At 41.9% G+C, this 18,157-nt stretch overlaps 1 protein-coding gene across 1 annotated transcript in view; it reads left to right on the top strand.

Annotated features, from left to right (window-relative positions):
* Positions 1-18,157, top strand: part of ADGRB1 (adhesion G protein-coupled receptor B1) — a 587,254-nt gene that overhangs the window by 558,203 nt on the left and 10,894 nt on the right. The window contains 5 exon segments of the mRNA XM_040432704.1: positions 5,123-5,294; positions 6,704-6,799; positions 8,824-8,883; positions 10,922-10,961; positions 16,878-17,521. Of these exon segments, the coding sequence (XP_040288638.1) occupies positions 5,123-5,294; positions 6,704-6,799; positions 8,824-8,883; positions 10,922-10,961; positions 16,878-17,521 (1,012 nt within the window).

Below are 18,157 nucleotides of genomic sequence, written 5' to 3'. Positions count from 1 at the left end.
ATTAAGTATGCAGTACACTTAGGCAGGCTGAGGTAAACATCAAAGAGACTGAGCGCTTGCACGAGCACCGCGACCCCTTCAAACTGCTGATCGGCAGAGGTGCCGAGAGTCTTGACCCACACCAATCTGATGTTGATGGCCTGTCCTAAGCATATAAGATCTGTAGGCTGATCCTGAAAAAACTCCTTTGTCCTTCAGGGAAGTTCAAAGGGCATTGTATTTTTGGAAATCTTACAAGAAGCCAAAAAAAACTACAATCCATTTTAATTCTCTTCGATCCACTTCTGGCTCTGGCATAAAAAAAATACTTTAAAAGGGATTGTCAATGATCAAACCTTTATTTTTAAATTCCACCCCCTCCCCACTGGACGTGGGCTCATGCACACTAATCTATTTTCTTTCTGTTGCCGCTCCGTTTTTTTTTTTTTTTGCGGGACCACATGCAGAACCATTCATTTTAATGGGTCCGCAAAAAAAAACGGAAGTTACATTCCGTTTCCGTATGTCAGTTCTGCAAAAAAAAATTAGAACATGTCCTATTATTGTCCTCATTACAGACAAGGACAGGACTGTTCTGTTAGGGGCCAGCTGTTCCATTCTGCAAAATATGGAATTCACATGGATGTATTTTTTGCAGATCCGTGTTTTGCGGACCGCGAAATACATACGCCCTTACCTGCTCCCTGCTAGAACGGAGGGGCCAGATGGCGACCAAAATGGTCTCAAATGCAAAATGGCGACAAGACTTTGTAGTCTTGTCGCCATTTGCGCCTAGACCCTCGGCTGCTCTGCCGCTTTAAGAAGAACGGGATTTCATACAGCAGGCAGACGGCCATCCAATAACACTCAGGGGGCCGCTGCTGGTGCTCCGTGTGAGCTCCCTGGCTGGGCTCACAAAAATTATCTTACTAAGGGAAGAAAAGGGTTAATAGGAGCCCCGCGCTGGTCAAGACACTAAAAAGCCAGTGAACCATATCTCTTTCAATAGTCCGTGCTTAGTAGGAGGAGATAACCTCCCCTCCTACTAAGGACGGACTATTGAGAGATATATGGTTCACTGGCTTTTTAGTGTCTTGACCAGCGCGGGGCTCCTATTAACCCTTTACATACTTAACATTAGCAAGTGGCGAGATGACTGATGATCACCTCACCACTTGCCAATGGCTGCCGCTGCCCAGTATCCCCACGCCTACCTAACTCTCGCTCTCTGCGAGTTTCCTATTTTATGCTGAAGTGGGGGGGGGGGGGGGAAAGGGGGGCTTTTCTGGTGTCAGCCCGATAAGTGCGATTGTGACCAGTTCCATTGGTTGGTGCACGTGTGGCGGTATGAGAGAGAACTCCGCCATTTGTACAGCCTACGATGCGTAGATGCCACCACGCTGGGGAGGCTCAAGTGTGGCTGGCAGTGAAGGTGTTAAGGCCGAAGGGCTGCCGGTCATTAAAGTAACGAGCCTGGTATAACAGGCTGATATAAGGGGCAGCCGCGCAGCCCACCTACTCCTTGCAGGACTCTGATCATGCACCCTCCCTATCCGCTCTTCCCAAACTATGGGCCCACTTACCGGCTACAGCCCCCCTACTACAAACCCAAGGGGCCCTACTGGAAGCCTCCCTACAAGGGGGCCCCAGGGCCCATGAAGTCTGCCTTCCTTTTGACTGCCTGGATAACTACCGGTGGCCTCAGCTGTAGGCCCTGCTCAGCCAGCTGGGGCTGAGCCGCTCTTACACCAAAGAAGTAGGGGTTCAGGTGAACCCCAGAGTGGACGCGTCTGTTCAGTGTTCACTGGGGCCCCGTACGCTGAAGAGCCACAAGGGATGGCCCCTACTGTGCCGTGTGTACTGTGCACAGAGCTGCAGGGAGAGTGTGAAGTCCTATTCACCCTGATAGAGCTCTATCTATCTATGAAAGATCCCAGGTTCTAGCCCCTAAGGGGGGAAATAGTTATTAAATAAAAAGTTTAAAAAAAGGGAAAAAAAAAACATACACCAAAATATTAAGTTTAAATCACCCCCTTGCCCAATTTTACATATAAAATATATAAACAATACCAAAAAAATACATATCGCCACGCCCGAAAAAAGTGCGAACTATTAAAATATTTAAAAATATCTCCTATGCGGTGAACACCGTAACAGAAAAAAAATAAAATGCAATTTGCCATTTTTTTTGTCACCTTGTCCCGACAAAAATTAGGTTAGGACTGTTCTATTATGCTCCAGACGTTCCATAAAATTTGTAATGCACGCAGCTTTTTTGGTGTTTTTATTTTTTTAACGTGGTATCAAGTATCGCAATACTTTTTTATGGTATCAAAATAGAGTCAAAATTTTGGTATCGTGACAACCCTAGGTAAGACCTGTTGTGTTTTTTTTTTTATTATTATACCGTAATTATATGTATTTTAAATTTGGCGACTAAAAATTTTAATTTGGCTCCTAAATTTTTCAGGTTAGGAGCCAATGGCTCCTTGATTTTTTTTTAGTCTGGAGCCCTGGGGGCAGGGAGCAGATAAGAATGATTATTTTTTTCAACAGGTACAAAACGCTGCCATTAAAAGATAAAAAGAAAAATGTGGACAAGCCCTTTTAGAAGTGCGCCGTGCCTGTTTACACTTTGGAAGATTAGTTCGATGATCCTTTATAATCATATCCTCAATAGTTCCAACAAAAGCGGTCAGGGTACATTCGCACGACAGTGAAAAAAAAACAAACTGCTGTTCAAAACATAAACACGGTCTCTTTTTAATGGCCCTCTATCCATTTTTAAAGGGTTATTCCCATCTCGGACATTGGGGTCATATCGTTAGGATATGACTCTAATGTCTGATAGGGAGCACCAAAAATAGCCAAGTGGCGCGCTCGGCTATTTTCAGAAGTCTGATTTAAATGAATGGCAAGTGCGGCCACTACTTCATTCACTTCTTTGGGGCTTACGAAAATTTTCAGTGCTCCCATAGGAATGAGTAGAGGGCGGCAAGCTCATGTGCGGTGCAACCTCTGGCACTTTGCGGGCTCCGTTCTAAGTATAGGTGCTGATCCAAAAGGTGGGACCTGCACCTAACAGACATAGGGGGCATATTCTTGCGATATGCCCCCAATATCTAAGATGATAATTTTTGAATCCGTTTTGCATCTGAAATTCATTGGCCTTTTTTTTTTAAACCCCAACCCCTGCAGTGCTCTCAGTATTTATTATGCCCCTCTCTAGTGCCCTCAGGACATAAATTGCTCCCCCCCAGGGCCCCCAGTAGATATTATGCCCCCTTTAGTGCCTCCTCATTATCTATAATGCCCCCCTTAGTGCCTCCAGTGTGGAGCAATTGTTCCCAGATGTGAGAATTTAGTTTTTTTTAACTCCCTGCCTTCCGCAAGCTCATGTACCCAATTTTAACGGTCATTAGATGGGTGCACTTCTAAATGCCCATTGATTTTAATGGGTCCTGTCTGGCCATCAAAATGGCCAAAAATAGGACATAGCCTATTTTTTTATGGCTGCTATTCACCGACTATTAGGGCTCATGCATACAAACGTATTTTGTTTCCGTGTTCGTTCCGTTTTTTTTGCAGATAGGATGCAGACCCATTCATTTTAATGGGTCCGCAAAAAATGCAGACAGCACACTGTGTGCTATCCGCATCCGTAAGTCTGTTCCGTAGCCCCCGCCAAAAAATAGAACATGTCCTATTCTTGTCAGCTTTGTGGACAAGGATAGGCATTGTTACAATGGATCCTCAAAAAAAAACATATGCCAAACGGACGTCATCCTTTTTGCGGACCGCAAAACACATATGGTCGTGTGAATGTAGCCTTAAAAAACAGCCATTTCAATAGCCCCATAGACTGCAAAGCTTCTGAAAATGACCGTGTGACGGCCATTAAAAAAAAACGGCAGACAGCCATTTTTTTACTGTTGTGTGAATGCCCCCCTTACTCCAGAAAAGCTAAATGCTTATTATTTTTATAGAATATACGCTATGATTTTCATAGACTTCTGAAAAATATTCAAAAAATATCAGATTTTGCTTGTTTTTTTATACACTGACATTTTCTAAGAAGTTTGTGTTCGCAGTCATTTGACTCAGGGCACTGTAAGGATCTGTTTCTCTCACACAGATGTTTTTCTTCATTCCCAAACCTTCTTTTTTTTACCAAATGACATTCAAAAACTGAAGTCACGATTAATCCAATGTTTGTATTAGTTTTTATCACTTTTGATTCTTTTATATATGTGGTTTTCAAGCATTTATAAAACTACAACTCCCAGCATGGAAAGCCATAGTGTGAAGACCACTGTTTAATACATAAAACAGTGTAGACTCAACATTTTTTAGTACTTTGAACCTAGTTTTTTTTTTTAAACTGTGGTCCGTGAGAATATGTGCTAGGGATGAACAACATGTTAACTTTGCATATTTTACTAATTTCCCCATTTCACAATTTTCTTATTATTTTATACTTTTTACATTAATAAGAGGAAACTCAAGTACATATAGTTAGGTTAAAAGAGGATTCCCTCTTCAAAAATTGTCACTTTGAATAATTTCTGATCAACCGTAGATCACACAGGAAGGGTTTTTGTACCATTCACAACCTAGGTCTGGAATGAATTAGACTGAGATTAAGGCCCCTTTCTGGTGGGGAAATATGGTCATCAATGTGATTTACCGATGGGAGAAGAAACTCTTGTCAGATGACCCATTGGTGGATCTTACATGATAACTTTTGGCAGTTCCAAATTCCCACCATAACTCCATTTTCAGCTTTTTTGTGAAGTTGTCTATTAACTCCAGCTCATTATATCATTCAAGCTTCAGAATATTTTTGTGTGGTCTGAAGACAAACCTTCGCTATGTTTGAGTTCTGACAAACCCAACACTTGTATAGCACATGGAGTATGCACCGTATCTAGCTACAGTACCTACTCTAGTGCCATTTTTGCCATATTATGAACCACGAGTGGTCAAGAAGCATGGGTGTTGTATTTTGGTGACAGTTAGCGTGTCGATCTACCTCGAAGGAGGTGTTTTTTTTTATTTTTTGTGGAGTCATATATGTCACATGTGATTGTGCTATTTAGGGGCACAACCAAATCTTACACATGCCATCATGTTCCCTTTGTAGGGCATCATTGTGGAGCTCCTGTGTTGTTCTGCCCCTCTTGGCACTGACCTGGATGTCCGCAGTCCTGGCCATCACGGACCGACGCTCAGCCCTTTTCCAAATCTTGTTTGCTGTCTTTGACTCATTGGAAGGTTTTGTCATTGTCATGGTTCATTGTATCTTGAGAAGAGAGGTAAGATGTTTATGGTTATAATTTTTCAAAAAGTTCAGTAATGTTTTTAGAATTTTTTAACACCATTCCTGTCTGTTCCCTGTTAATAAAAAATGCAGTATAATAATGTATACTGCTCATACATATGGCATATACAGTATGGTTTCTAACAATGGGGTCCTACAGGCCATGTAGCCAAATGCAAGCTTATACAGTGGTCTATGTCAGAACCTTCCCTTCGGGTTACAAGTTGGAAAATACTCCAAACATACAGTACACCTTCAACAGAAGATTCAAACATGACGTGAACAGAGACATAGGCTACTTTCACATTAGCGTTTTTGGCATTCTGGTTTTGAGATTTGGCAAAAGATCTCAAAACCGGGCCAAAACGATTCTGTTTCGAGCCAATGTATTCTGAACGGGGTATGCTCTGTTCAGGATGCATTCCGTTCCGGCAGTATTCCATTTTGTGACTGGACACAAAACCTCTGCAAGCTGCGGTTTTGCGTCCAGTTATCGAAACGGAACAAACCAGATCTGTCACTAAAAACAAAAACAGATCCTAAAAAGATCCATTGACTTACATTGTTTTTTATTGATAGATCCAGTTTGTTCCATTTGGTTTTTTCACAGTTGCATCCTAATGGAACGGATGCATCCTGATGTGTTAAATCAAATGAAACCGATCCTCTGCGGGGTCTCAAAACCGTAAACCAAAGCACAGATGTGAAAGTAGCCTTACAAAGACTAACATTACACTGAGGTATTGGCAAATGAAAGGGGAACTGGCCCAAGGGACAGAAAGTGACCATGATCCCATCCTGGGATGGTGCCGAGGTAGCCTGAAACTGCATGAAGAGAGTAGCGCTGTTTTCATTGACATATGGCCTCTTTCTTCTCTATGCCCCTCATGTCTCAAAACATAGGATCAATGTAATTTGAACCACTTTGTTGTAGAACTTAAATTTGCAATTTTTTTTAGATTTAAAAAAAAAACATTTTGCAAGATTTCTAATAATCAAGTAAAAATGAAAAAGCAACATAAAAAAACAAAACAAAACAAAAAAAAATTAAACTTTTGAAAAAAAGAATATTGGAAGTTGCCTTTTCAATGGAGAAAGGTTCTTTACTGTTAGAGCAGTACAGCTAGACAATACGGTCAAGATCTATCGATGGAAAAAATGGTAGCTGCAAGGAGGCTCTGCTCTCGTGACACACATGTAGCAGAGCTGAACTGTTTCATTGGTGCATCATGATAGGTCAAGTCTACCTATAGTCCTTTGGAGAACTGAAAGAAGCACATGATATCACATCGAAATTTGCCAAATGACAGCTCTGCCGCCTCCCCCGTTACCGTTGATATTCACAATTATGTCATTAGGAGAAACACAACATCTCATATACATATCCACTTCTTCTCCTCCAAGGTCCAAGATGCCGTGAAATGCCGTGTTGTTGACCGTCAAGAAGAAGGCAATGGAGACTCGGGTGGTTCCTTTCAGAACGGGCATGCTCAGTTAATGGTACCAGTTATTTGGTTTCCTTTAGATTTTTACAATTGTTCATATATAAACAAAAGTAAAGTAAACAAGCTGCTGTTGACGGATCCCTTATTCTCCTATAAGGCTGGGTCTTCTCGTGGAGGCTGTGATGTGGCAGCCTCAACCTTAACTACCTGTAGCATCTAGCGGCCACCTAAATTGAAGGTATTCTCTAAAACTTGTGCAGCCATTGGTGGCCACAGGAAGGCACCCTGCGGACACCCAGCCTAATGGTGTCCTGCTGTAGAACTGATCACTCAACAAACTGGTATTTTGCTCATCTGTTGAGTGATCGGCAGATTCGGCAGCACATTTACAAAATTATGCAAACTTTAATTATTGATAATTGTCCCGATAATCTGCCCATATAAATGAGCCCCTTCTATCTTGGGTACTCAGACAACACATGACGAGAAATTCTTACCAAGATCTGTGAACAGCAGCAGGTTGCAACAGACAGTCTGCATTTCTCATCATGACCTGCTGAGCCATCAATGGTTTTACATAGCTACCAATAGTCCTAAAATTACCAGCATTGTGCTGAGTTCCTGGCAAATTGTTCTCAATTCCTGGCAAATTTGGCTTGTCCTGACTTGAAAATGTGCGCAATTTGTGTAAACTCAGCCCAGAAGTGGGTGTGACTGGGTGAGCGTGTGACAGACGTTGGCGAGTATGGGTTTTGCCATCTCAGGGGGCTTTACAGCACTGCACAGCCATACGTACCAACTCTCCCGGATCATCCGGAATGCCCATGGAGACATAGAAGACCTCTCAGGCTCCTGTAAAAGTTGTCAAATCTCCCTCCATGTACTTTAAATGTGTGTGGCGCCAGAATGCTGCATCGCTGTACGCAGCCCGAGGGTTGGGTGTCATAGAAAAGGGCATCGGGCAGCACGAAAAGCCTGGGGAAGCAAATGAGAGGGGGTGGATTCTGTTAAAAAGGGTGAGGAAATAGGCAAAAAATTGATGGTGCCGCATTTCAAGCACTGTGACCTCAACTCTCCCAGAGGAAGGCACCCCCTAAAATGAACACTAAGCATATCGTGTGTTATACTGTTTCCCCACCTGATGCATCTACTGTAAACCAGGAAATCCGTTCCACTTTCTTTTTTAGTACGGTTTGCAGACAGTCCTCTATAATTTAGTGTGGAGAGTAGATATCGGCTTCATTCTCACTAAGCCAATGTGATTACTAAAGGGGAAGCATTGTAGTTCCAGAAAGACAACGGCGACTTGGTACGTGACATGATATGAAGCAAGTGACCTCTAGTGGTCAGATTTATTGATAATCCAAAATTCAATCTAAGGGAAGCTATAAAGGCAAATACACTATATGGGGTCTTAATCAATGAATTTTAGCGTTTCATTCAGGCCACTGCCACAGGTGTATAACATCCAGCCCCGGACATGCATTCTGTCATTACCACAGGTGTATAACTTCCAGCCCCGGACATGCAGTCTGTCATTACCACAGGTGTATAACATCCTTCACTAGCCCTGCAGTCACCTTTACAGACCTACTGGTGACAGAATGGCTGGTTGTAAAGAGCTCCCTTAATTCCAGCAACTCCATATTAATGCCTAGGGGTTTAGTGTACATAAGTGTAAAGACATACAATACAGATCTACAAACCTCTGATAGTGCCTGCCACATGCAAATGTATTTATTATTTAATGCACTTATATAGCGCTACTATATTCCGCAGCGCTTCACAGACATTAGCAACCAACTGTCTCCAATGGGGCTCACAATCTAAGGTCAATATCAGTATGTCTTTGGAGCATGGGAGGAAACCAGAGTACCCGGAGGAAACCCACGCAAACACGGGGAGAACATACAAACTCCATGCAGATGTTGTCCTTGGTCAGATTCGAACCTAGGACCCCAGCGCTGCAAGGCACCAGCGCTAACCACTCAGCCACCGTGCTGCCCTACTCTGTTTTGTTGCTGAACCCACTGCCTGTTGTATCTTTGCTTGACTATTTCCTCTCCATCTCTTTTGCAGCTTGAAGAAGCGAACAACCCGTACATCTGCACTGCAATGGTTGGACTGAAAGACAAAAAGGTTACTAAAAACATTTTTAAGAAGCATTCCATTTACACTACCATTGGGGGGAAGAAACTGATTAAATACAGTTAGCGTAGAAAAAAACTACAGTACTATAATACTGCTCCTATGTACAAGAATATAACTACTCTAATACTGCCTCCTATGTACAAGAATATAACTACTATAATACTGCTCCTATGTACAAGAATATAACTACTATAATACTGCTCCTATGTACAAGAATATAACTACTATAATACTGCCTCCTATGTACAAGAATATAACTACTATAATACTGCTCCTATGTACAAGAATATAACTACTATAATACTGCTCCTATGTACAAGAATATAACTACTATAATACTGCTCCTATGTACAAGAATATAACTACTATAATACTGCTCATATGTACTAGAATATAACTACTATAATACTGCTTCCTATGTACAAGAATATAACTACTATAATACTGCTCCTATGTACAAGAATATAACTACTATAATACTGCTCCTATGTACAAGAATATAACTACTATAATACTGCTCCTATGTACAAGAATATAACTACTATAATACTGCCTCCTATGTACAAGAATATAACTACTATAATACTGCTCCTATATACAAGAATATAACTACTATAATACTGCTCCTATGTACAAGAATATAACTACTATAATACTGCTCATATGTACTAGAATATAACTACTATAATACTGCTTCCTATGTACAAGAATATAACTACTATAATACTGCTCCTATGTACAAGAATATAACTACTATAATACTGCTCCTATGTACAAGAATATAACTACTATAATACTGCTCCTATGTACAAGAATATAACTACTATAATACTGTTCCTATGTACAAGAATATAACTACTATAATACTGCTCCTATGTACAAGAATATAACTACTATAATACTGCTCCTTTGTACAGGAATATGATCACTATAATACTGCCTCCTATGTACAAGAATATAACTACTATAATACTGCTCCTATGTACAAGAATATAACTACTATAATACTTCTCCTATGTACAATAATATAACTACTATAATACTGCTCCTATGTACAAGAATATAACTACTATAATACTGCCTCCTACGTACAAGAATATAACTACTATAATACTGCTCCTATGTACAAGAATATAACTACTATAATACTGCTCCTATGTACAAGAATATAACTACTATAATACTGCCTCCTATGTACAAGAATATAACTACTATAATACTGCTCCTATGTACAAGAATATAACTACTATAATACTGCTCCTATGTACAAGAATATAACTACTATAATACTGCCTCCTCTGTACAAGAATATAACTACTATAATACTGCTCCTATGTACAAGAATATAACTACTATAATACCTCCTCCTATGTACAAGAATATAACTACTATAATACTGCCTCCTATGTACAAGAATATAACTACTATAATACTGCTCCTATGTACAAGAATATAACTACTATAATACTGCTCCTATGTACAATAATATAACTACTATAATACTGCTCCTATGTACAAGAATATAACTACTATAATACTGCTCCTATGTACAAGAATATAACTACTATAATACTGCCTCCTATGTATAGGAATATAACTACTATAATACTGCTCCTATGTACAAGAATATAACTACTATAATACTGCTCCTATGTACAAGAATATAACTACTATAATACTGCTCCTATGTACAAGAATATAACTACTATAATACTGCCTCCTATGTACAAGAATATAACTACTATAATACTGCCTCCTATGTACAAGAATATAACTACTATAATGCTGCCCCTATGAAGATGAATAATATTTACAGTAATTAGAGTATGTTATGAATGTACACGATTATTAGATTAATGTGACTGGTGTTTCTCTTTAGCAGTAGATGATATATCAGCATTATTGTAATTACACGGCTGATAGAGTCACTAGCAGTAACTGATTATACATTGTATCAGGTGTATTATAAATGATATCATGACCAGGATTCCCTCAGTAACTCTTCCATTCTCCTCTCTTTCAACAGTCTGACTTCGAGAAGGATGTTGATCTGGCGTGCCGCTCAGGTAAGGAGACACAATGCAAATTGCTAACATTTTTGTACATTTTTGCTCTGCGCCTGGTCTTCGGATTGTCTTCTAAGTCTTGTCTATAAGTTTGTTAGAGTACCAGCTGGCCTTGTTATCTTTCACTCACTTGGAACTTTTTTATGTAAAATCTTTTTGTTCTCGGATATTGATAAACCAGCTTGGCTGCCTATACCCTGTAGGGCAGGGATCAGCAACCTCCAGGCACTTCAGCTGCTGTGAAACTACAATTCCCAGCAAGCTCACTCCCATAGAAGTTAATGGAGCATGCTGGGGGGCTAGAGGTTGCTGATCCCTGCTGGAGGGTCACCACTCACTTTTCCTTTCATTTATTATCTTTTCTGTTTTGGATCCTGGATTTTGAGCCCACTGTCTAGAAGCGGACCACATAAAATCAGAATAACTAGACTAGACCCCCATAAGTGGTGTTTTCCCCCCTCTGTAATATTTCTATGACTTTTGGGCCAGTTCTACGTCTTTGTTACTAACAATGCAGTTCCAAATACAAAGGCAATGTAACCAACCTGGGCTAGACCCCTTCTCACCAAGAGTCCCACAGTAGCTGCATGGATTTCCTCTATGGTTTGGCGGCCAAGCAGAAAGGAATATGGGAAGGACTGAGCTGAGTTCAATGCAGAACGGGATCAAAGCCTCATTGACCATGTTAGTGTCTCTCTTTGGAGTGGAATCAACCCTAGACTGGAGGGTCCACATATCTGCTTACCCACCTTTTCATCTTCTGGTAGATGTCATGATCCACCAGTTGGTTTCTATCTCCTCCCTTTACTCATGTTGGGAAGCCTTAGGTTTCTACAGCCATATGGTTTGATGATTAGGGATTTGGATCTCTGAGACTCCTTGCAGATCAGCAAGATGAAGGGTCCGCAGTGCTTGGCAATCAAAGGCTACATTAGATTGAACTATTCAAGTGAATAGGGCACAGTTGCAGCACCAGACACAACCATCCATATGGATGGGTCCTTGAATTGTGCTAGTCGGACCCCCAGAAATAATTAATTGATACTATGGCCCCAGAGAGCCTCAATATCTACTTAAGGACCACCAGACTCCTGGTGTTTAAATCTGTTCCAATGTATATTTGTGGCCAACTGATTTAAAGGGGTACTCCCATCTCAGACAATCGGGGCATATCGCTAGGATTTGGTTCGGATTGCAGTATCTGAACCTGATTCTTTTGAAGACTTCATTAATATTATTGGCTCCGACCTACTGTAAAATGTATGTCCTGGGCAGAGGTCTTTCCAAAATTTCAGCAAATATCGCGAGACTTACTTCGTCTCGCCTCTATCACATGTCAATTTGTTTATTGGCATAAATCACTGTATCAAAATACTAATATCTTAGTATTAGGCGATGACGGGCAGAAATAAAAATCTATTTTAGATGAACATTGTATGAATATCACAAAAATGAACTGGAATTTCAAAAAGCATATTTTCTTTTTGACAATTTCCAAACTACAGTGTATACCAAAAAATTCAAAAAAGTGAAAATAATGGGTAAACAAAATTATAAAAAAAAGAATAAAAAAAATCGGTTTAGCCCTAATGAAAAAGAATATTCATCTGTTAAACTTTAAGGTCCCTTACACACGGGCGAGTATTCCGCGCGGATGCGATGCAGTAGGTGAACATATTGCACCCGCACTGAATCCTGACCCATTCATTTCTATGGGGCTGTTCACATGAGCAGTGATTTTCACGCATCACTTGTGCGATGCGTGAAAATCGCAGCATGCTCTATATTCAGCGTTTTTCACGCAACGCAGGCCCCATAGAAGTGAATGGGGTTGCGTTAAAATTGCAAGCATCCGCAAGCAAGTGCGGATGCGGTGTGATTTTCATGCACGGTTGCTAGGAGACGATCGGGATGGAGACCCGATCATTATTATTTCCCCTTATAACATGGTTATAAGGGAAAATAATAGCATTCTGAATACAGACTGCATAGTAAAATAGCGCTGGAGGGGTTAAAAAAAAATAATAATAATTTAACTCACCTTAGTCCACTTGATCGCGCAGCCGGCATCTCCTTCTGTCTTCTTTCTTAGCTGTGTGGAGGAACAGGACCTGTTGTGATGTCACTCCGGTCATCACATGATCCATCACAGGATCTTTTACCATGGTGAGGGATCATGTGATGGACCATGTGATGACCGGAGTGACGTCACCACAGGTCCTGTTCCTACAATCAGCAAAGAAGGAGACAGAAGAGATGCCGGCTGCACGATCAAGTGGACTAAGGTGAGTTAAATTTTTTTTATTTTTTTTTTAACCCCTCCAGCGCTATTGTACTATGCATTCTGTATTCAGAATGCTCTTATTTTCCCTTATAACCATGTTATAAGGGGAAATAATACAATCTACAGAACACCGATCCCAAGCCCGAACTTCTGTGAAGAAGTTCGGGTTTGGGTACCAAACATGCGTGATTTTTCTCACCCGAGTGCAAAACGCATTACAATGTTTTGCACTCGCGCGGAAAAATCGCGGGTGTTCCCGCAACTCACCCGCACATTTTCCCGCAACGCCCGTGTGAAACCAGCCTAACACTGATGAAAAAACACTTTAGACCAGAAGTGTCCTGAGCCTAAGGCTACATGCAAGCGACCGTTGTGTGTTTTGCGGTCCGCATCTTTTGCGGCCCCATTGAAGTGAATGGGGCTGCATCCAAGCCGCCAAAACTGCGGCTCGAATGCGGAACAAAACAACGTCCGTGTGCATGAGGCCTAAACCAGTCAATGTCTGTGTTCTCATTGCCTGTCCATTCGCTGGATACAACACTGAATCAGTATTTCGCTGTTCGTATTCTGCTTTCCTACATTTTTTATTTTCCATGTCTCTTGCGGGGACGGACATAATGTAAGCGCTATACCTCAATTAGGTAGAGAATAGTCACCTAATTTACAGAGTGTAATATAGGCAAACATGTCCGCCGCCATGGCTCTGACACTAATATGTCTTCAGTAGGAACACCTGTCATTATGTAAAGTGCTCTTCAGATCATCATAATAGAGATGGTCGTTTCTGAGCGCTGATACTCCGATATGTTATTAGCCGCTACCGAGATACCGCTACTCAGATGAAAATACTGTCAATCAGGTAGAATGGTCACAGGAAATCTGGTTTTATCCTTCACACAAAGTTCATCTACTCAAGGGACGTGAGAAATGCTTCAACCTTCTAGGAGGAAGGTCTTAAAGGGGTTGTCCAGGATTGTTTTTTTTCCCCCTGCTCTGTGAAGAGCTCTAAACTTACCTGCTCCATGGCTCCAAGGCTGTCTTACCTGGACTGCATGGACGGGGTCAAACTTTGCTCTGCTATGCAGGAAGTCTGTGAGATGCAGCTTCAGTCAATAGCTGTAGTCAGGGGCGTTGCTAGGGTCTCAAGGGTCTCTAAGTCGCCCCCCACACACTGCATTTTGCTGTACTTGCTATACAGCAGCACCTACCTCTCACATCCAGGGCCTCCAGGTGACTTCTCCTCCGATGTAGATCTTCTCTGTCATCATCTTCTCCGTACGGTCCGCACAACTTCTCTTAGCCGCGCCTCGTCTCTGCAGAGTGTGACACACCGACATCTTAGCTTCCGCACATTTCTATCATCATCCCCCAACCTGGAGTCCCCACATTGTTATCCTGCTGCTCGCTGTGCCCCCCAATACCCCCAGATACTATCCTGAAGAAAAATTTGTGCCCCCCATAGTAATAGTGCCCCCTACAGTGCCCCCAACCGTGATAATGCTCCTCAAGGGTGCCCCTATTAGTAGAAGAGCCAGTCAGTATTAATAATGCCCTTACAGAGCCACCAGTAGAAATAAGGCCCCCTATTGTTCCCCCGGTGGTAATAAAGCTATCTACAGACCCCTCAGTAGTAATAAGGCCCCCATACCGCTCTTAGTAGAAATAAGGTGGATCTATAAGTCCCTCCTATAGAGCCCCCAGTAGAAATAAGAACGCCTAATGTCCCCTGGATTTGCAGTGCCTCCTGTTATATTCCCGCCTAAATCATACAGTCCCATGTAAATAACATCACACCATCTCTCCTGCCCCCTCCAAAATACAGTCCTATGTAAATAACATCACTCCCCGCCCTTCACCCCCTCCAACATACAGTCCCATGTAAATAACACTATTTCCCTCCCTCCGCCATACAGTCCCATGTAAATAGCATCACAACATCTCTCCAGCCCCTCCAATATACAGTCCCATGTAAATAACATCCCTCTCTATCTACAGCCCCCTCCAAAATACAGTCCCATGTAAATAACATCACCTCCTCACCAGCCGCCCTCAACATTCAGTACCACATAAATAATATTGCCCCCTCCCCAGACGCCTCCAACATGCATTCCCATGTAAACATCACCCCCTCAACATTCAGTCCCATGTAAATAACATCATTCTCCCCCACCAGCCACCTTCAACATACAGTCCCACGTAAATAACATCGCCCCCTGAACATTCAGTCCAATGTAAATAACATCACTCCCTCCCTCAGACCCCTGTAACATTCAGTCCCATGTAAATAGCATCACTCCCTCCCACAGCCGCCATAAACATACAGTCCTAGGTAAATAACATCACTGCCTCCACAGCCCCCTCCGTCATACAGTCCCATGTAAATAACATCCCCTTGCCCCAGCCCCCTCCATCATACAGTCCCATGTAAATAACATAATCCCCTACCACAGCTGCCTTAAACATACAGTCCCATGTAAATAACATCACCCTGCCCCAGCCCCCTCCAACATACAGTCTTATGTAAATAATATCACTCCCTCCTACAGCCACTATCAACATACAGTCCCATGTAAATAACATGACCCCATCCCCAGCCACCTCCAACACAGTCGCATGTAAATAACATCCCTCCTTCTGCCCTAACATACAGTCCCAGTTAAATAACCACAACTCCCAGCATTGCTCTGCCTCTCCCTTCACTTACCTCTGCTTATGTAGCAGACATACTCACAGCTTCTTCTCCTCCTCACTGCCGTCTCTCCTGCACTGGTCACATGATGGTGACATCATCGCAGGTCCTTCTCAACCACTCACTGTTTTACTGGTCATATGACCTGTGATGTCACCACAGGTCCTTCAGCTCTTCCACCACATTAGATTCAATTGTATTGCCGTCCTGTGGATGGCAGTACAGTTGTATCTAGCAGGCAGGCAGGACATTCGGGGCCTTGGACAAAACATCAGGGGCCCAGGCCCCATTGTTTTAACCTAGCAACGCCCCTGGCTGTAGAACAGGAAGTCTGTGATCTGTGGCCTTAGCCAATAGCTGCAGAGCAGGAAGCCTATGAGGTGCAGCTTCAGCCAATAGCTTCAGTACAGGAAGTCTGTAAGGTGCAGCCTCGGCCAATAGCTGCATAGCACAAAGTCTGGGAGGTGCAGCTTCAAGCTTCATAGCTTCAGTACAGGAAGTAATATCAGAGAAGGGAGTGTCATTTTTGTAGTTTTTCTTGTAGCCCAGTAATATTCAGTCATCTTGTTATTTTCTGTGGTGGACAAGATTTGCAGTACATAGAGAACCTCAGAAACTGGAATTTAAAGGAACAAAAGTAGAAGAATTTACAACCTTGTAGTAAATGGATCCTCGTAGCTCCTTTTTACTAATTATGAATATTTCCCCAGAGTTTGAATTGAAATAATTTATTTATAAAGTTGGAGAAGGGAAATGGACAAGTGGAATATAACTCAAGCACACCTTACAGGTCCTACAATATAGACAGGCAACATGAGATGTTCCATCTGGAACTACAGATTACAACAGCTTCAGGCTGAAATTTTTTGTCGTAGGATTGTAATATATGAGGTATTTTCCTTAAAATAAAAATTTTCATCATATATTTTTTTTTTCTGTCTAGCTATCAATAAGGACCTCTCAGCCTGTAGAACATCCACCATCACGGGAACTCTGAAACGACCATCTCTGCAGGATGAAGAAAAGATGAAGATGAACCATCAAAAGGGATCAAATTTCAATAGTCTTCCAGCTAATGTGTCCAAAATGCACCTTCAAGGATCGCCACACTACCTGGGAACCATCGGTCTCAACGAGTATAATAATCATACGCTAACCCTAAAAAAGGACAAAAACCAGCCCCCTAAACCCATATACATGTGTGAAGGAGATATCTTCAAAAAGTTGGACTCAGAGCTGACCAGAGCCCAGGAGCAGTCAATGGACACCAGTTATGTTATTCTGCCCAGTAATACGGCCACTCTCAGGGCAAAGCCAAAAGAGGACAGTAAGTACAGCATGAACATTGACCAGATGCCACAGACCAGGCTCATACATTTAAACATGGCAGATCCCAGCTACATGGTGAAGAGTCCTCCAAGGGAACGCATTGGCATGAAATGCGTGGAGCAAGGGTCACCGATGCAACAGCTGCATCCTAGCGAGTCACAAATACCAGTTGGCCTTTGTGAAAAGGCAGAGTTGCTAACATCAGGGATTGTCCCAAAAAGTGAGACTATCGCTACACTCTCAATGAGTTCCTTAGAGGTAAGAGACATGTAATCACTCAAAATGTGTTTGTTCTATGTATTCTGTAAAAGCCAACACTAGTAAAATATGACATTTACAGTATAGCTTAAAAGGGTTTTCCAACTATTTTATACTGATGATCTATCCTCAGGATGGGTCATCAGTATCTGACGGGTGGGGGACCAACTCTCCAGACTCCTGCCGAAGAGCTGTTTGAGCGCCATAGCCTTCTCATGTTCAAAGGTCATGTGGCCTTGGCACAGCTCATACCTATTTGAGTGGATGGCATTGAGCTGCGGTACCAAGCACAATTGCTATACAATGTACAGTGTGTGTGGTAAGCTGCGAGGAGGCAGCGGCACTCACCATCTCCTCAAACAGCTGATTGGCGGACCTCCCGGGAGTCAGACTCCTTTTGATCAGATACTGATAACCTATCTTGAGGTACAGTATTATAGTAGTAATATTCTTGTATATAGGAGGCAGTATTATAGTAGTTCTATTCTTGTACATAGGAGCAGTATTATAGTAGTTATATTCTTGTACATAGGAGCAGTATTATAGTAGTTATATTCTTGTACATAGGAGCAGTATTATAGTAGTTATATTCTTGTACATAGGAGCAGTATTATAGTAGTTATATTCTTGTACATT

The sequence above is a fragment of the Bufo bufo genome, chromosome 5 (genome assembly GCF_905171765.1).
Source record: "Bufo bufo chromosome 5, aBufBuf1.1, whole genome shotgun sequence".
Lineage (NCBI taxonomy): Eukaryota > Metazoa > Chordata > Amphibia > Anura > Bufonidae > Bufo > Bufo bufo.
This window is presented reverse-complemented; position numbering and strand designations above follow the sequence as displayed.